The sequence below is a fragment of the Canis aureus genome, chromosome 26 (assembly GCF_053574225.1).
Source record: "Canis aureus isolate CA01 chromosome 26, VMU_Caureus_v.1.0, whole genome shotgun sequence".
NCBI lineage: Eukaryota > Metazoa > Chordata > Mammalia > Carnivora > Canidae > Canis > Canis aureus.
In genome coordinates, this window is record NC_135636.1 from 27,384,996 (window position 1) to 27,404,991 (window position 19,996).

The window sequence follows — 19,996 nt, forward strand, 5'->3', positions numbered from 1 at the left end:
AAGAAAAAGAGAGGTGGTGCTAAACGGGACCCCTGCTCACAAAACATTCTGGCCATAGACAGGGTTTGGTTTTATCCAGTAACTTTCCCAACATACCGTAACGGGTAAACAGGGCTGCCTTTTTGCCAGCGGCCCACTTGAGAGCAGATAGGCATCTGGAGTGGAGGGTGCCAAATCCTAGAGTGGCATCTGTCGGGGGGTGACCTCCCTGGCCCTGTACAGACCCTCTTGCCAGTGGCTTCCTTCCTAGGCAGGATCCATTTCAATGGGGACTTCTCAGCATGCATCTGGGTGTGTGTGTACGTGTGTGTAGGAGGAGATGCCTGCTGGTCCTGCTTCCTGGCTGTGAGATTGTGGGCAAACTCTTCAGCCTCCCTGAGCTTCACTTATGAGATGAGCTGTAAAATTCCACGACTTTTCTGTTCTTAGACTCGCTCAGGAGTTAGTTACCTCTTTGCTGGGGGTATCTGAAGTCCTGGGCCATCTATAAACAGGGATCATTAGTGATAAACTTGTTCACTAGCTGACTTGTAACTACCCAGCGTTTTAGGGGAATCTTCAAATACTGCTGAGAGTTGGATGGGACAAATATTACGATTGCCCAGTTATACTTCCAACCAGAGGTTCACGCTGGCAAAAACTAACAAAAGGATCATAAGAATAAAAACGTTAACTGGGCTTCTATTTCTTGATCTGGGTGGTGGTTTTACAGATGTGTTCAGTTTATAGAAAGCCATTAATCTGGACACTTCACAATCTGTGTACTCTTCTGCATGTTGTTAAGCTTTAATTAAAAGAAAAGTATATTAGGGGTGCCTGGGTGGCTCAGTCAGTTGAGCGTCTGACTCTTCATTTCAGCTCAGGTCATGGTCTCTGGCTTCTGTTGTTGAGCCCTACTTCGGGCTCTGTGCTTGATGTGGAGTCTGCTTGTCCCTCCATCCCCCACCCTTGCTTTCATGCACACTCTCTCTCAGTAAATAAGTAAGGGACACCTGGGTGGCTCAACGGTTAAGCATCTACCTTCTGATCAGGGCGTGATCCCAGGGTCCAGGATCAAGTCCCACTTTGGACTCTCCACAGGGAGCCTGCTTCTCCCTCTGCCTATGTCTCTGCCTTCTCTCTGTGTCTCTCATGAATAAATATATAAAATCTTTTAAAAAATCAAATAAATAAAATCTTTTTTAAAAATATTTTTAAAAGTACAATGGGGTAGTTCCACAACATTTTGATAATCTGAATCTAGAGGCATAATAATGAATCTAGCTGAATCTAGCTGCTTAAAAGTGAATACATCTCTCTGCTCATAAAACTATTTCAAGCCAGGGATCCCTGGGTGGCGCAGCGGTTTAGCGCCTGCCTTCGGCCCAGGGCGCGATCCTGGAGACCCGGGATTGAATCTCATGTCGGGCTCCCGGTGCACGGAGCCTGTTTCTCCCTCTGCCTATGTCTCTGCCTCTCTCTCTCTCTCTCTGTGACTATCATAAATAAATAAAAATTAAAAAAAAAAAACTATTTCAAGCCAGAACACAGATACTTCTGGAAAAGGGAGATAAAATTTGGTGGGAAGGAATGGAGAAAGAAAATAATCTGTGGAAGACAATATTTTAGGAAGGTGAAATGGGAAGTGTCCCCTAACCAGCTTGGTAACCTTGGGCAGGTCACTTCTTGAACTTTTTTTTTTTTTAAGTACTCTCTACCCCCAACGTGGGGCTCGAATTCATAACCCTGAGATCAAGAGTTGCATGCTCCACCAAACGAGACAGTCAGGTGCCCCACCTGACTTCTTGACCTCTCGAAAATCAATTTCCTCACCTGTCAAATGGGCCTAAAAAGTTGTGGCTGGTTGTTCTAAGGATTAGGTTAAGAACGTATGTCAGGCATCTGGCTTATAAATGTTCATCTCTTCCCTTTGGACTCATTGAATTCGAACATTTTGGTTTTGGAATCTGTTCTTCCATCCTTCTATTCCATTCAGGTTACAGCATGGGTCCCCCAAGCTAATACCCACCATCAGAGGACATGCTCAATTCCTAAGTAACACACTAAGACTGTCATACAAACTTGACATAAATTTTCCTAACGTCAAGGTGTAACTAACCAACTCAGATTAAACAGCAAAATATATTGCCCAATGCTGGGCCTCTGTCCCAGCCTCCCACCTCTTTCTAAGACAGACACGGGTACCCAAAAGCTTTGCATCTTGTCCAATGTGACTATAAAATTATCCCAGAGAAACTCTTCAGGGATCATTTTTAGTAGCTCCCTCTTTAAAACTCTACTGTGATCTCCCCTGATGTTTAACCCTGGGTCCTAGAATTGGTTTATCTCAGTTGCAGAGATGTACACAGGAGAGGAGAGGGCTTGTCCCAGTCCCAGTTCAAACCACACAAGCTCTGCAGAACCACACCTTGAACTGTCCTCAGGTGAGCTGTGGCCACCTGGACACCATGTGTGCTACACCCTAAGGGAAGAACACCAGGATATCTGTCTGTCCTTCAAGGAGAACCCTGGGAAAAGAACAAAGGGCTCCCACGGCAGTCACATGCACCAGGCATCTCTGCCATGCCCCGCATCCATAGAGGTAATAACCTTCATGCTAAGTGCTGCAGGAGAGGCATGCCTTCCTTAGCTGAGAATCTAGACACAGTGCTACAAGGCAGGAGCTGCTAATTAAAGGAGCAGAAAGCACCTTCCCCATAGCCTTGGGATGTCCCCACCAACCACTTCTGCTTTGTACCCAAATTAGCTTAATCTGATCCATGGCCCTAAGCAAGCTGGGCCTCCGTTTGATAAAGAAAGCTCATTTCACTTATAGGCTGAATGAAGAGGGGGCCTAGAGCCTCCTGACTATCCCCAGCTTCCTGGGAACACCAACCAGGAGTGATGGAACGGAACCCTGAAGCACCCCACGGGAAAAGCCATGAGAAATACATGGTCAGTTGCACAGGACCAACCTCTGGGGCCTTCCTGCTTGGGGAAGAATATTGCCATGGCAACACACTACATCCTTTCAAACCAGCCAACTCCAAGCCAGCCAGCTAGACCCAGGCCAATAAAACCAGACATAGCAAGAGTTTTAAAAATTTCATGGAGCTACTATGACTACTGTTCTTGGACATCACCATCTTCCTTTAAACCAACCCGTTTGGATTCTAAACTAAAGGCCAGGTTGCAAGTTATTGAGGAAATCACCAAATGTCTATTTATACGTTGCTCATGTTTCACAATATTTAGAAGAGTGATCACAAAATGTGGTCTCTAGACCATTAGAGACAGCCATCACCTGGGAACTAGATGGAAATGCAAATTCTCAGGCCCCACCTCAGACCCACCAAATCTCACTCTCTGGGGGTTTTACTAGGGCCCCCCGATGTTTCTGACGCACAACAGATTTTGAGAACTGATTAGAATGTCTCCATGATTCAGATAGGGAGGTAACTAGTAAGGAGACTGGCATTGGCTCATTAAATATATTCTTGCTCTGTGCTTCTAGGCCTAATATATTAATATTTTCTTCTCCATCACTGAAGGCCAATTTTCCTAATGGTGAGAACAAAAGAATCTTATTGGGCAACATTAGTACAAATTCAAAACACCTGCCCAGTGACTTAATGCGGATTATGGATAGAAAGGGCAGGAGTACTCAGCAATGTGACATCAGATTTTTAAGTCCTCCCTGGCAAAGTTAATTCATACTTAAGCAGGTCATCCCTTGACAGGTCTTTTTGGGATTCCTCAGTTTCCTCAAATGATCTGAGTGCTCAGCACAAGGAAGATTGAGACATCCAGGGCTGCAGACCTATGCAAGGGAGATGAGCAGATCTGGCCAGGCCATTAGGCCTCTGCCGGAGTGGCCTACCTCAGGTGAGCTACTGAAATCTGACTGAACCTTGCCTGTCTTCCCACTAAGCCAATTAAATAGACCCCCATCCAACTGCTAATGGATTTCAGTTCTGTCATTTCCATTGGAACTTCGAAGTCACTTGCTGGTAAGGAGTTATACACTCATCAAGATGGGCTCACCGTTTCAGGCCACCAGAGTACTGGTTAGTGCCCCACCACCACAATATTAGCAGCATGTGCCTTCCAGCAACGATAAGGCCATGATTGAGAGGATGTGGCTAAATAGCAGGGACATTTCTCAACTGGGTTCCTATGGTAGAGGAAGAAACCACACAGAAAGTTCTTAGGATGTGCCCTTTTGGTGCATTTCAGATCCAGCTCTTGATAAGGCATAAAGATCAACAAGATTGCCATCAGAGGAGAAAGTCAGTCAGCAGAACCCACCCCTGGGGAGACACACCTTTGGCCACCGCTTTTGTGGGAGCCCAGGACTTCAGGGGGTTGATTGCAGAGGCAAATGTGAGGATGCTGCTCCATTCTATCTGGGCCAGCCAGCTAAACAGCTACCATTATAGGCAAAAGTTACCGCAAATATCAGCTGAAGGCTACTTCCAACTTCTGGAACTGTAGCTGTTCCTCCTGTCTCCCAAACCACACTTTAATAAATTCAGGCAGGACTAAGGTTTTGCAAGTGGGAGAAGCAGGGTTTTGTTTTGGGGGGGGGTTCCCTACAAAGTCTCCTTCCAGCTCCTCGGGCTGGAAAGAAGATCCAAGGAAAGGGGTCAGCCTCCTGCAAAGCATTCTCAGAAGGAAAGGTGAGAGGTGGAGAGACAATGTATAAGCTACACTAAACTGAAAGCCCGAAAAGAAAAAAACCAGAATGAAGACCTGCACCCAAATATCCGGAAATTTCTTCCTTGGGATCCTCAAGAAAAGCCGGTCATCGTTTGTAAAGCCAGGCAATCAGGTGATTGAGGAGAGGGCATGGCCTAAATGGAACAAGGACGGTATTTGAATATCTCTCAGTTATAAATACTACCTACTGTGCACTGAAAACCAAAACCAAAACCAAAGAAACAAAAAAACAACCTTCCAAAATAGAGATCTACACCAGAATTGTAGGACCCATAGCTGCAATGAGCTTTGGAGGCCGGGATGGGCGAGGGAGGAGACCACACCCCCGATAAATAAATAAATACATAAACAAGGCACTGAGGACTCAGTGTAGCACCTGCCTCTTCTCCACCCCTGTGCACAATCTCCAACTGCTAGTGCCGAGCCGCCACCGCGGCGCACCTGCCATCTGGAACAGGCCTCACATATTCCAAGACCTCCTTTCTGCTTCGCTGAACCTCCATCTTCTTTCAAATCACGCTGGGGACCGAAATGCACACCCCAGGCCATAGAAAGTTGCCTGGGATCAGCCCCCGAACGACAGCGCTACCTTTGAGGGATGCCATATCCTTCAAACAGCTCTGAATATTTCTTCTTTTTCCTTTCCTTTTTTTTTTTTTTTTTTGTTAGCTCTGGAATATTTGGAAAGGATGGGGGAAGGGCGGTAAGAGAAAGGGGTACAGTGGGCCCAAGTACCCCCCTTTTGGCAAGAGGTGGGCAATGATCTCAGTTTAAAGGATGGGGGAAGAGGGAGCCCCCAAAGGCACTGTAAGGCAGGACAGGGCCAGGGGGGCTGGCTGGGGATTGTGGCCTGGGGGCGTCCACGAGGCGCAGGTGCTCTAGGGGTGAAGTCACAGGCCTGAAGCCCATCCAGCTCGGACCCTAGCTAATGGGCTGGCCTGCCTGGGCCTCAGTTTCCTCCTGTGTTGAGGTGACACAATGAGACAGGACGGCTGTGGGAACCCAAACGGTGCACAAATAGCGCCCACCCTGGGCGAGACATCCATAAATGCCCCCACTGTGGCTATTACTCTAAAGGGGCACCCTCCAGGACTCTGGGGGCCCGCCTCCCTCGGGAGCCACGGCCAGGGACAGGGAACGGGGTCGCTGAGGGGGGCTTCTGGCGGAAGGGGGCGACCCTGAGCCAAGCAGGCCCCGCGGGCGGGTCCCTTCGGGGCCGCGGCGGGCGGCCGGGCGCGCTAACGAGCGGAGGCCCCAGGTGCAGGCCCCACCCTGCGCTGGGGTGGGGGGTAAAGGGGAGCCCGAGGGGGAGGGGAGGGCCCGCGCGCTAATGACTGTTGACAGCGCGCGCAGGGGCTGGCCGGGCCGCGCGCGCCGCTGACAGCTGCTCGGGCGGGGGCGGGGCGCGGGGCGCGGGGCGCGGGGCGGGGTGAGGCTGCCCTCGCTCCCCCCAGGGCGCACGCGCGTGCGCCTCGGCGGGGAGGGGCGGGGAGAAGCGCGGAGGAGCCGGGAGGTGCGCGCGCGCCGGGCCCGGGTTCGGAGGGCCTGCTGGAGCGGCTCGCGCGGGCTCCTCGCGGGCAGGCAGGTAATGAGAGTAACCATGGCAACCCACCAGAGGAAGTGTATTCTGCAGGAGACGTTAATCCCCTCTCCCCGGAGCTGGGACAGCCTGACTTTCCATTCTCACACAGTAATTAGATACCAGCTGTCAGTGCAGGGGGGACGGCTCCGCGGCTGCAGCCGGGCTTGGGGGGGGCGCACAAAGGGGGCGGGGGGGGCCGCGGGGAGGAGGCCGTTAAAGACACAGGGACGCTTTCCGGCAGTGGGCCAGGGCGGCGCGCCTCCCCCCGTCGCCAGCCTCCAGGCGCGCGTCCGCTCACCTGGAGACCCCGCCCGGCGCGGGGCCCCGCCCACTCCACACGCACCTGCTGCGCGCCCGCGCGCCCGCCCTCGCGCGCCCCCTCTCCCAGCCCCGCCTCCCACTCCCCGCGCACCTGCCCTGGGCCCGCCTCCCTCGCCCCCCCCGCACCCCCGGGGACGCTGCCCACCTGTCCTTTGTGCGGGCCGGTACCATTCGATCTGGCCAGCTCCCCTTCAGGGAGCGCCCGCTATGTGCCAGGCGCTGTGCCAAGCCTGATCTGTGTAATCCTCGCAGGCCCTGTGCGGCAGGCGCCTCTGCTGTTCCCCGCCCAAGGCGCAGTGGGGTGTGGCCATTTGCCCAGGGTCACGCAGATTGAACCCCCATCCCGATGTCCATTTCACCACCAACCTACAGCGCCTCCCCATCGCATCCACATCCGTTATAGCTTGCGGGTGGGGGGTGGGGGCGGGAGGGGGCCTCCCAACCGCTCGGGGAGACAAAACAGTCACACTGGTAGCTGGCATCGCGGTGCACTTAATATGTGCCAAACATTCACTGCCTCATTTCACTTTCCCAGCAGCTCTGGGAGGTTTTTAACCCCCATCTCGGAGCTGAGGAAACTGAGGCACAGAAAGCTGAGGCGACTTCTCCATAGTCATGAGTAGCAGAGCTGGAATTCAAACCCTGGCAGTCAGACCCCAGGATCCATGCTTCCAGCTGCTGAGCACTATTAACTCCACCCCCAGGTTCCTGATGGCTAGAATCCAGCCCGGGTCTTTCACTGTTCAGCCGACCCACATCCCACATCAATGAGGAACCTTACCTGAGAAACCTAAGTTCCTAGGCCTAAAGCCACTGCCACAATCCCTAATCTCTATCAGACCTCCCAGAAACCCTTGCTCTCCGTATGGGTAGATACTTGGAAATCGTTCTAGGCCAGCCTCTCCATTTCCCAGGTAGGAACACCAAGACCGCCAAAAGTCTAGCCCAAGTAGGAGACAGACTGGTGGAGCTTTTGGGGAGACTTCAGTCCCCCCAAAGGCCCAGCTGTACCTCCTGCCCCCTACCCCAGAATCAGATCCAGGTGGGCACATCAAGGAGGGGCAGGAAGTGCTGAGAAGCAGAGCAGGCTCCTGTCCCCAGTGGCAGCCGGTGTCTGGGGCTGGAGGAGGCTATCTGATCCCTTCCCCACTGCCCCGGCCATGACCTCCTCCCTCCCTCCCTCCCTCCATCTCTCCCTCCTCCCTCACGGCCAGAGTAGCCAGCACCCTGGGCTGCAGCTGAGAACCCTGCGTTCCCCAACCTGGCCCACATTCCTGTGGGAGGAGGGGTGGGGGAGGCTGGGCCAAGGGCTTTAGGGACAGGGGTACCCTTGGGGCCACCCCACCCTGTGCAGGCCAAGGCAGGGCTGCCTCCAACCTCGCCATTTCCTGCCTCTACTCTCCCCATCTCTCTGTAGCAGAGCTGCCTAAATTTGGCTCCAGGAGGGAATGGGGGAGGCAGCAGCAGGCGGGTGCTGTCAGAGGCCAGGGCGCAGCTCCCTGTCTAGCCGGCTGGCATTTTTGCTGTCTGGAGGAGGGCAGGGGGGCCCAGCAGCTCTCTCTGGGAAAGGGAGATGTTCGTACCTTCTGACATGCACTGAGTAATGTGCAAACGACATACAAACTGAGCTTCAAATCAGCATCATAGCCAGGGAACAGCTTGGGTGCTGCTTTTGGGATGAGAACAGAAGGACCGGTGGCCCACTCCCTAGGGACTCCAGTGGGGGCTGAGTGGAAGGGTACAAGAGTGTCCAGGGCTAGGAGTTGGGAGATTCAGTTTCTCTTTGGGGCTTCAGATCAGCGACTGGAGCCTCTGGGTTCCAGCCTGAAGGCAAAGCCATGATTTTCTCGGTCTGCTCTGGCATAGTGCTTGGCACACCCTGTCACATGGTTAAGCACATGAATTCTGCAGCCTCTCTGCACAGGTTTGAATCCTGACTCTCCATGGGCCAACTGGGTGAATTCCACAACAGTATACCCAGGCAAACAGGTGGTAAAATTGGGAATCCCTTTTAGTACAGCCACTTCCCTTCCCTGGAAGTTGGGCAAGGAGGCATGGCCTGGAACGTGGGCTTTGGGCTCGGATCTAGATTCCAGGTGTGGCTCAGCTGGCAAGGCTCTGTGGGTCTCAATACCCTTATCTGGGAAATGGGTTCAGGATCAGGACCCAAGGTCAGTTGTGATGTTCCTGGGAGAGCCTGGCACACAGTGAGCACCCCAGAAATTTTCCCATTGGCCTAGTCTCATTGCTTTCTGCATTCATTCAACTACTTTCCCTGTCCTGTTCCCATCTCCCCTCTCCTCTTTGCCCTCTTTCCTGGTTTTTATCTTGTCTCTAGATAGTTATAAATTTTTTGTAGCCTCTCTCTTCCCTTTCTCCCCACTTCTCTTGGTGACCCCAGGTAAGTCACTGCCTCTCAGGGTCTCAGTCTGCACACCTGCTAAACAGGGGTCATAGGAGGTGGATGATGAACTCTGTCTGGGATCTGGGGCCCAGTAGCATTTGGATAGGTGGCAGCTCTTCTTTGCAAGGCCTCCCCTTCCCCACCCATCATCCCAAATGACCAGGAGGGGTGGGCTGTGCCCTCAGCTCTATCGGGTACAGGGGGTTGGGGCCCCGCTTCTTGGTAACTCTGTTTAACCCCAGATAACTGCTCTCCTGCCCCTCGGCCGGAGCTGATATGAGCTGAATCCAACTTCCTGCCACCCAAAAGCCACTTCCTGCCAAACTCGAGCTGATACCAGAAGAACTTGTTTTCTGTGCACAGAGCAGTCCTTGGTGGGGCAGCCACCCGCCTGCCTGCCCCGGGTGTGAACATTTTTTCCATTTGCCTGTCTGCCTGGTAGGGCTGGGTGGGGGAGGATGGGGACTCTGCCCTCTTCACCTCTGAACCTAACCTGTCCCGCCCTGCCCCACAGTAGCCTCTAGCCCTGCCAGCCATCCCTGATAGGGTGCCAAGTGTCCCTTTGGGCCCAGACAGACATGTGTAGGCAGTGATATACAGTCTGACACAGCCACACACACAGTCACTCTGACAGAGTCCCCACCACAGCCACTGAGCATTTAGGCAAGGACTCCAGGAGACCAGTGTGTGACACTGTCAGACACAGTCACTTGCACTCAGTCATTGGACAGAGTCACATAGAGTCCACATTCAGAATCCCACAGCTATACCTAGTCCCAGAGCCACTCACACACATACACACAGATAGGAATCTCCCACACTTGCCCAGTAACCTCCTTCCAGGTGTGTTCATTAATTCAAATACTCTTTGAGGATCTGCTCTGTGCCAGGCCTTGGGTAACCTGTAGTAAGAATTATTGGAATAATAATAAATAATTAGCTGACTGGTGGCACTGCCTCAGTTTCCTTATCTGGGAAAGGGAGAAAAAAGCTCTACCCCATAGGGCTGATTGGAGCTAATGCATGCAAAGCACCTGAGCCGTCACTCCAAGTGACCCAGAGGAGTGGGCTGTGCCCTCAAGACTTAGCGCCATCAAAGTCAGGCTATCTTAGTTAGCCAGGAGCATCCTGTGCCCAGCACCATTCTGAGATCCCATGTACATTATCTCCTGGGTCCTGGCCCAAGCCCTGGTGGCTAAGGTCATTGTTCCTGTTTTTGGAGATGAGGAAACTGAGAGCCAGAATCCTCAGGGTGCCCCCATTGACCTTGTCACCTGCCACACTCTCACTTTGCTGACTCCAGCCTGCCTCACTCCCCATCCCATGGCCCTACCCACAGACACTGTTGCCTCTGCCTGGAATGCCCTTGCCATTTGTCTTGGCATGACCAGCTCCTTCCAAACTGCCTACTTATATAGAGAGTCCCAAAAGCCCGTGTCAGCCCCTATTCACTTCCCTTAGAACACTTATCATTTGTGAAACAGTAAACCCCCCCCACTGACATTAAGGCCCAAGACCAAGGGCCATTTTGTTCCATCCTCTGGCACATAGTAGGTGCACCACAACTTCAGAACTAATGAATAATTGAAGTAGCCTTTCTTCACAGCTACTGAGGACACAGCCTGGGATCAAACCCAGAATACTCTGAAGCTGGAGCTCATTTCTATGCTACTGTGCTTCTTATACCACCAGCAGGCACTCCTCAATAACTTGAGAATGAATGAATGAGTGAATAAATGAAACCAAGATCTTGGGATCCCAGTCCAGTGCTCCCCGGGCTAAACCTTCTTCATTTCCTTGGCAGTGTGGACATGAGCCAAGGTCTAGCCACCCTGGTTGGTGGCAGGGCTGACGGGCCGCCCGAAGCCGGCTGTCAGGAGCTCGTCTGGCCACAGCCGCCAGCAGGGGAGACCAGCTGGCGGTACAGGGTCCATCGGCCCAGGCCTGGAATCTGAGCCGCCCTGAGAGGCCCAGCTTCTCTCCAGGCCCCCACAAACTGGCCTTTGTTCCCCAGGCCGGCCGAGACCCAGCAGCTTGGGCTTTCTCTTCTGCCCGCGGCACCCGCGCTGAGCCGGCGGGGTAAATGGGCCAGCCTCCCCTCTGTCCATGCCCAGGACGTCGCTTCAGGACTAAATGGAGATGTAATTTTCTATACAAATCCATGACAATTTAGATGGAGTGATTGTAATTGGCTTTTCAATGGGGGTTTTGTCCAGCGCTGGTGGCTAGAACTGGGTGGCCTGTTTAAGGCAGGCTCCATTTAAATGACAATAAAGCAATAATATTGAGGACTTGTACAGTGCCCAGAGCCCCTCCTGGGCCCAAGTGGAGCCTCATGTTTATGGATCTGGTCCTTCCCTGGGGCTGTCTGGACAACTGGGTGGGGGGAGCCCCAAGCCTGGGAGAGGGACTGCCCATCTTTGAACTTCCAGACACAGCTCTGGGATGGCTGGGGCAGGGTCCCGGTCCCATGTCCACTCCCTCATTCATTACATACTAACTAGTGGCACCTGGGGGCTGGCTGCTATTCCAGGTGTTGGGGGTGCCAGGATATGGAGAAGCCTCCCGGCAGGTCAGACAGTGCAAGGTTTGCGAGCATGACCCAGAGCCAGACAGCATAGGTTCAAATCCTACTCTTGAGCTTCACTGAGTTACTTAACCTCTCTGTGCCTCTGTTTCCCCGGCCATAAAATGTGGTTGTGATAGACGTTCCTGTGAGGTGGAAGCCCCTGGCTGGGCCTTGGCCGCATGCCTGGCATGTGGAAGATGCTGTATATAAGTCATTGCCATTGTCATTAGGAGATCCAGCTCTGGTGTCAGACTTGCTGGGTGACCGTGGGCATGTGACCTAACACCTCTGAAGCTCCACCAGCTTCTCTATAAGGTGGGGCTTTTAGGGGAGCCAACCCCACGGGGTTGTGAGGATTTAAAGAGAGAATGCAGGAAAGTGCTTAGCACAGGGCCGGCGCTTGCTTGATAAACATGAGCTCTCTTCACTGTGACGCTCCTTGGCCTTGAGGAGCTCGCCATCCAGTGATAATTATAATGTTGAGTGTGGGAGACAGTGAGAGAGAAAAGAAAGCTCACAGGAAACCAGGACAGAGCAGCTTCTGCTGGCAGGGGATGAACCGGGAGGGAGTGATCCCCAGGGGCCTCAGGAACAGGGTGGGGCGTGGAGCTGTGTTAAAGAAGGAAGGCTTCAAGGAAGAGGTGACATTCGGGCTGGGCCTCAAGAGATGAGTGGCATTTTTGCCAACAGAAAGGGCGGACACCAGTGCCAGGCACCGTGGCTACAGAGTCCCAGGCAGACCCTGCGGCCCTGCCTTTCCCCACAAGTACCTGTGGCCGGGTGGGCAAGGAGGTCCTCCTGAAGAAGCCACAGGGAAAGCCTCTAGAAAGGGGAACAGCGAGTCACTTGACCTCTCTGAGTCTCGGATGTTTACGGTGGACGGGCTTGCACCATCTCTGGTGGTGGCATGCTGCCACTGGCCTTCTACTCTGGGGTCCCACAGGTAAGAAGGTGATCAGCACCTAAGGCAGTGGTGAGCAGCTGGTAGGGAAACGACACTGTGACTGGAGAGCTGGGACAAGGCCTGTGGCTTCCCTCACAGAGAAATAGGCAGCCACGGAGGGATCTTAAGCAGGCAGGTGACACCATCCAAACTGCATTTTTCTCAGGATCCCTCTGCTGTTTGTGGAAAATGGGCTACAGAGAGGAAAGGGTGAGAGGGAACGTAGGGAGACCATGGAGAAGCCATCGGGACTTCTCGGGGAAAGAAGTGGCTGGATCCAGGGAGGGGTGGCGCTCCATAACTGTTGGATGGATCACCAGCGGGCAGAGCTGGATGAAGGGCTGTGTGCAGCTGGTACAGAAGCAGGGCTGGTGGAAGGAGATGAGACAAGAGAGGTGAGGGCGGTCTCCCACCTCCTCATACCAGCCTAAGGTTCTTTGGGCTTTTTCCTAAAGGCAGCAGGGAGCCAACATGGTTTTTCTCCAGGCAGGGAAAGACCATGCTGAGATTTGTGCTTTTGAAAGATCATTCTGGCTGCAGGGTGGAGGGGTGGGAGGTGGTGGGTGGGTGAGGCTGGAGGGAAGGAGGTAGGGAGAGGGAGAGGTGGGTGAGGACTCAGAGGCCTCAACAGGCATGCTGGCCATTGCCCAACTCCAGAAACAACACACTTCTTCCTCAGAGAGGTCTAAAAACCTAGTCCTATGTCACAAAGCTTGTCAGGAGAGAGATGGGATACTGCACCAGAGCCCAATGCTCTTTTCCCCTTTGGCATCCTCTGCCATGGTTGCCAATAAAGTCCATCATGAATAGTGCTTCATCCTCACTGTCAGCTATAGAGCCCTTACTATGAGACCAGCAGGTGAGAACTATTATTGTTCCCATTTCACAGACGAGAAAGCCAAGGCTCCAAGAGGCTAAGTCACACAAGCTAAGAATGGAGAGCCAGACTTAGACCCTGGCACTCTGACTCCAGACCCACATACCAAATGTCCTAAACAGGCCACAGGCCAAATGGGGCCTATGGACATATTTTGGGGGGCATGCAGAGATTTATTACAATTTTAAATTTATTGCTATACTTAAAAATTGGGAAACTTCATGGAAAGAGAAATCTTGAACTTTGGATGGAACCTCCTGATGTTGACAGCCTCAGGACCCAATCCCTGAACCTCGTCCATCTTGTAGCCTCCAAGGGGAAGTCACACCTCCAGCCTGGGGCTCTCCTCTGCCTCCATTTGGCTAGCTGGACAAATCCGAAAGTGAGTGAGTAGGGTTGCTTTGGAGGGCCAGGGAAAACCATCCATCCATCCATCCATCCATCCATCCAGTGTTTGGACTACCACCACCACCCCGTCCACTCCCCAGCTATTCACCATCTCTCCTCCAGTAGAAACCACCTCCATCCCCACTTGCTCAGGCTAAACCCTGGAGTTATCCTGGATTTCTGCTTTCTCTCACATTGCCCCCACACCCATCCCCTCCACCAGCAAATCCTGTTCACTCCTTTAAATTATAGCCAGAATCCAGCTGCTTTCTACCATATCCCCTGCTCCTGACCTCCTGTCCCAGGTCCTGTAGGGCACCGGAGAGAGGCATGCAGTGGTACTTGGGCCCTGTGGCCTGGCTACTGCCTCTCTACTCTGGGTTTCAGTTGCTTCATCTGTAGGAAGAATGAGATAATGTGGGTCATTTTGAATCCTGTTATCCTTTTGTCCAGATTTTGGAGCTGGACACTTCATGTTAAAAATCCTGATTCCTTTCTGGCCTCCGAAGGGCACCCTAGGGGAAGGCCAGGAGTTCTCTGGGTGTCTTGTTTATCATTGACTGGATCCCCAATAACCTCCAGAGCCTGGCACAAAGTAGGTGCTCAGGAAATATTTATTGAATGAATAAAGGAATGAATGAACACTGAGTGACTCCAAAGGGACCCTGGCCATTCACTCTTGCAGAGGGCCTTAATTTTCCCATTTGAAAAACAGAGTAACCTAATGCCTTGTCGGCTTTCTTGTAAAAATTCATTTATTGAGCACTTATTGTATACCAGTCACTGGTCTAAGTGTTTTACCTATAATAACTCATTTACTTTTTTTTTTATTTAGATTTTAAAATTTTTTAAAAGTCATCTCTACACACAGTATAGGACTTGAACTTACAACCCCAAGATCAGGAGTTGCATGCTCTACTGACTGAGCCAGCCAGGCGCCCACTCATTTATTCTTCATGAGAACCCTAGGAAATATGAACTCCTCTTTTTATTTTTATTTATTTATTTATTTTTGAACAACTCCTTTTTATAGTGGAAGACACTAAAGCCCTGAGAGGTTATGTGGCATGACCGAGGTCACACATTAAGTGGCTGGGCCAGAGACCAACCCAGGCAGCCTGGCCCCAGAACTCTCACTCTTAAACACTGCTTCCTGCTTTCAGGAAGAAATGAGGTTGGGGAAGTCTGCCCTGAGGAGGTAGCCCAAGTTGCAGATGAGGAATGTGCTGGGCAGGGCTGCTAGCTCTATAATTCCATGGCTCCCTACTACTGGTCAAATAATACCCAATACCCACATCTAGACTCAGGGTCCTGGCAGTAGCTCCAGGTGTATCCCCTCCTCACTCGGGCCCCAGCACAAACCTGACACACCAGCCGTCCTGGCTGCTTCTCTTCCCCCATTAGACCAGGGGCTGGCCTGCCTTGTGCTTGGACATACATCGTTTCCTCTGCCTGAAATGCCATCACCTGGCTCCTGAGTTGTCCTCCCTCCGCGTTTCATTCAAATGCCCTTCCACTCACTGCCCCATGAAGACTTCCTCAATCCCTACCTATGTTTCTTTCCTATAGCACTTTGCCAACCAGGAGAATAGAGTTAGTGTATTTTGACATGCCAATAGGTACTATTTGCGATGTCATTTTATAGATAAGGACACTGAGGCACTGAGCAGGGCCATGAAATGCCTAGAGCAACATGGGATGGAATTAGGGCTGAACCCACATTTGCCTGACCCAGAGCTAGACCTCTGAGCCCCTGGGTCAGACCACATGTCCTGAAGTCTGTCTTTGAGAGTCAGCTGCCTTGCTTACTAGGAGGGATGCAGCCTGAGAGCAAAGACCACTTGGCACTTCTGGGGACGGTGCCAAGCATACCATAGTTGCTCATTCAAGACTCCCTAGTGACCAGCCAGCCTCTGCCTTCTGCATGAGTAAGTATGGTCTTAGAAAGGGATGTGCCAGGCACCACATGCAGAGTTTGCATTCCTCCAGTAGTCTTTCTGGAAGGGGTTCGAGGCACTCTGAAGGCATGGGGAGGACAGGATGGTGGGAAGTCAGCAGGCTCAGGAGCTGGACAGACCATATGACCTTAGATCACTGTAAAGTGGGGATTTAAATCTGACCATCAGGGTCATTGTGAGGGGATGCCAGTGCACAGTGAGCACTCAATATACAGTAACCATGGCTATTAATTAATGGTTCATACTCTAGACATTGCTGCCAGGAGTGGAGGGCACTATTAAAGACCAAAAAAATCACTCATGGACTCAGCAATTCTACTCTTTGATATAAACTCACATGTGTATGAAATGGCCATCTATAGTCAAGAATGTTCACTGAAGTATTTCTATGAGAGCAAAATATTGGAAACAACCTAAATGTCCATTAGCAGAGGACCAGGTAATTATGGTATACCCATAAAAGTGAATACTATGCAGCTGTAAAAAAGAATAAGAAAGTTCTTTATGTTCTGACTTACTTATGCTCTAACAGTATATGAATTTACTGTTTAATGGAAAAACAACCTGAAGAATGTAAGTGCTAAAACTATAAAACTCCAGGAAGAAACTCAAGGACAAATCTTCACATCCTTGGATTAAGCAATGGTTTCTTAAGGATGACACCCAAAGTACAAGCAACAGAAGAAAAAGGCAAATTGGGTTTCATAAAAATTAAAGACTTCCGCACTCCCAAGGACATCATGAAGAAAATGAAAAGAGGGACGCCTGGCTGGCTCAGTCGGTGGAGCACACAACTCTTAATCTCGGGGTTGTGAGTTTGAGCCCTATGTTGGGCACAGAGTTTACTTAAAAAAAAAGGAAAGAGGGGATCCCTGGGTGGCTCAGAGGTTTGGCACCTGCCTTCGGCCCGGGGTGTGATCCTGGAGTCCTGGGATCGAGTCCCGCATCGGGCTCCCTGCATGGGCCTGCTTCTCCCTCTGCCTGTGTCTCTGCCGCCCCCCCGTGTCTCCCATGAATGGATAAATAAAAATCTAAAAAAAAAAAAAAAAAAAAAAGGAAAAGAAAGAAAGAAAGAAAATGATATGAGAATCATAGACTAGAAGAAAATACTTTCAAATCTTATATTTGATAAAGGACTTTCATCTACAATATATAAAAAAGCCTTATAACTCAATAACAAAACACTAAAGTAATGCAATTAAAAACGGTCAAAGGATCTAAATAGATATTCCTCCAAAGAAGATATTCAAATGGCCAATAAACCCATGAAAAGATTTTCAACATCATTAACCATCAGGGATATACAAACCATAATGAGATAGAATTTCACATGCACTTAGGCTAGCTCTAAGATAGTCAGTGTTGGCGAGGATGTGGGAAAATCGAGGCCTCATACCCTACTGGTAGGATCGTAAAATGGTGTGACCACTTTGAAAAACAGTCTGGCAGCTCCTCAAAAGGTTAAACGTAGAATTACCATATGACCCAGCTGTTCCACTCAGAAGTGGAAGAGACTGAAAGCATATATCCAAAAACTTGTACATGACTATTTGGAGCAGCATTATTCATAATAGCCCAAATGTGGAAACAACCCAAATGTTTATCAGCTCTTATCAGATAAATAAAATGTGCTATGTCCGTACCATGGAATACTATTTGGTAATAAAAGGAATGAGATACATGCTATAACATGGACAAATCTTGAAAAAACTATACTAAGTAAAAGCAGTCAGATACAAAAGACCACATATTGTATGATTCTGTTTACAGGAAATGTCCAGAGAAGGCAAATCTACAGAGAAAGGAGCAGATTAGTGGTTGCCCAGGACCGGGGGAGGGGGTGGGGGCGGAGGAAAGTAAAGACTGACTGCTAATGAGTATGGAGTTTCTTTCTGGGAATGATGAAAATATTCTAAAATTGATTGTGGTGATGGTTGCACAACTCTGAATATACCCAAATCCACTGAATTGTATTTTAAATGGGTGAGTTGTGTGGTATGTGAATCATATCTCAATAAAGCCATTAGAAAAGAAAAAGCAACCTACAGAAAATTTGCACAACATATTTTGTGTAAAAATAGAAAGAAACCTTACAAATATATGTGCATATGTGTTTATATATATATGTATAAAATATCTCTGGAAGGATACTCAAGAAATAATAATGGTTGCCCCTGGGGAGGGGCGCTCGGTGGCTGGCAGACAGGACTAGGAAGGAGACATTTTTTCACTGCACATTGGTACCTGATGAATCCGGTTTCTTTTTTTTTTTTTTTTTTTAAAGGAATGAGATTCGGTTACCTTTGCAAAATGTAACACTTTAAAACAACAAACAAGCAAACAAACACCCAGTGGTCTATTACTGGCCCTCAGCCAGAGGATGGGTTGGGCCAGGCAGCTCTAAACACAGGAGATGGAGAGGGAAACCCAACTTGACAGTTTTCCAAGCCTCACGAACATCACCCTCTCTTATTCCTCACACAAGCCCTGCCAGAAGCCCTCACACAAGCCCTGCCACCTTCCCACCTCTACACAGATCTGTCCTTGCCACTCGCCCCCACACACTGGGCACCAGCCCACTGACCTCCTCATTATTCCTCAGGCTCCCCAGGCACTTCCTGCCTCAGGGCCCTTGCACTTGCTCTGCTCTTTGCCTAGATACTCTTCCACCAGATACCCGCTTGGAGGCCCTCACCCCCCAACATGTCTCTGCCCTAATGTCTCCACATAAGGGGGCCCGCCCAGACCTCCCTATGAAATAGCAGCTCCTTGCCAATCTCCTTTCCCTACTTTATTTTTCTATATAGTGCCTGATATATTTAATATTTACATTTGCTTGTTTGTGACCTATCTCCCAACCCCCAAATGTATGCTCCATGGAAAGCAGGATTCTTTCCCCAGCATCAAGAACAATGCACAGTGTAGGTACTCAAAAATATTTGTCAAAATAAAACTGGGTCCTAAAAAACTGTCTTAAATCAGAAGTTAAGGACACATGCTCACTAAATGTAATGTGGTGTCTTGATTGGGATCTTGGAATAGAAAGCAGGCACTAAGAAAAAACTAGTGAAATCTGAAAAAAGGATGAGTTTGGTTAATAGTGATGTACTGGGGGCACCTGGGTGGCTCAGATGGTTGAGCATCTGCCTTTGGCTCAGGTCATGATCTCAGGGTACTGGGATCAAGCCCCATGTTGGGTTCCCAGCTCAGCAGGGAGCCTGCTTCTCCCTCTCCCTCTGCCTCTCCCCCTGCTTGTGCTCTCTCTCTCTCAAATGAATAAATTTTAAAATCTTAAAATAATAATAATATTAGTGATGGGGATCCCTGGGTGGCGCAGCGGTTTGGCGCCTGCCTTTGGCCCAGGGCGCGATCCTGGAGACCCGGGATCGAGTCCCACGTCAGGCTCCCGGTGCATGGAGCCTGCTTCTCCCTCTGCCTGTGTCTCTGTGCCTCTCTCTCTCTCTCTGTGACTATCATAAATAAATAAAAATTAAAAAAAATAATAATAATAATATTAGTGATGTACCTGTGTGGGTTCCTCAGCTGTGGCAAACATAGCATCGTAATGTCAAATGTTAATGACAGAAGAAACTGGGTGAGGGCTACACAGGAACCTTCTGGACTATCTTTGTATCTTTTCCATAAACCTAAAACTGTTCTAAAAGAAACGGTTTATATAAATTTCTTGAATGTATCAAACAAAAGCACAAATATACAAACTGAAGCTCAAACATGCGGGCACTTGTCACAGCTACGCAGCCATTGAAAACCAGTGACCTGTGGGCAGAGACCCAGCAAACAGGCCCCAAGAGAAGGAGGCTACTATCACTGGAGATCCTTTTATTTTGCAATGAAGGGCAACATTATATTGAGAGAGGGTATTTTTATTTCATAGGAGGCTCAGACATTTTACTGAGAATCCAAGCCTGGGCCTACAGAGTTCAGAAGTCAGGCACACTCAAACAGGCACCTCCCTAGAAAATTGTCCCTTTCTCCTTCATCCCCAGGAAGTCCAAATGGCTTCTCTGGCTTCTCCGAATCATGATAATGTTTGCCAAGGCCTTTCTTGGGCCTATAGCTCAAGCTGGGTCATATAAATCAGGGTAGGGGACAAGGAGGGGGCTATGAAGTGTTAACAAGAGTGGTCTAGGCAGGGAAGAGAAAAGGGACGACTTATTTTCAACACCTACTAGGAGCTGCCATGGGACATCTTAGACCTATGTGACCTCATTCCAGGCTCCCAGCCCTGCAAGACTG

The 19,996-nt window shown here is 50.3% G+C and overlaps 1 protein-coding gene across 7 annotated transcripts in view; it reads right to left on the reverse strand.

The window, feature by feature from the left end:
- NOL4L (nucleolar protein 4 like) overlaps positions 1-19,996 on the reverse strand; it is a 130,848-nt gene that overhangs the window by 83,216 nt on the left and 27,636 nt on the right. Inside the window, exon 1 of one of the 7 annotated variants that reach the window (XM_077872699.1) lies at positions 6,747-6,771. The exons of 2 other annotated variants lie outside the window; for them this stretch is intronic. Coding sequence is in view for 2 of the 5 variants with exons in the window: in XM_077872694.1 (XP_077728820.1) it covers positions 5,140-5,247 (108 nt within the window). In the remaining 3 variants the exon portion in view is untranslated. Of the gene's footprint in view, positions 1-5,074; positions 5,896-6,746; positions 6,772-19,996 lie in introns of those variants that run through there. 4 more of the 7 variants (XM_077872694.1, XM_077872698.1, XM_077872696.1 and 1 more) reach the window with 4 other exon arrangements.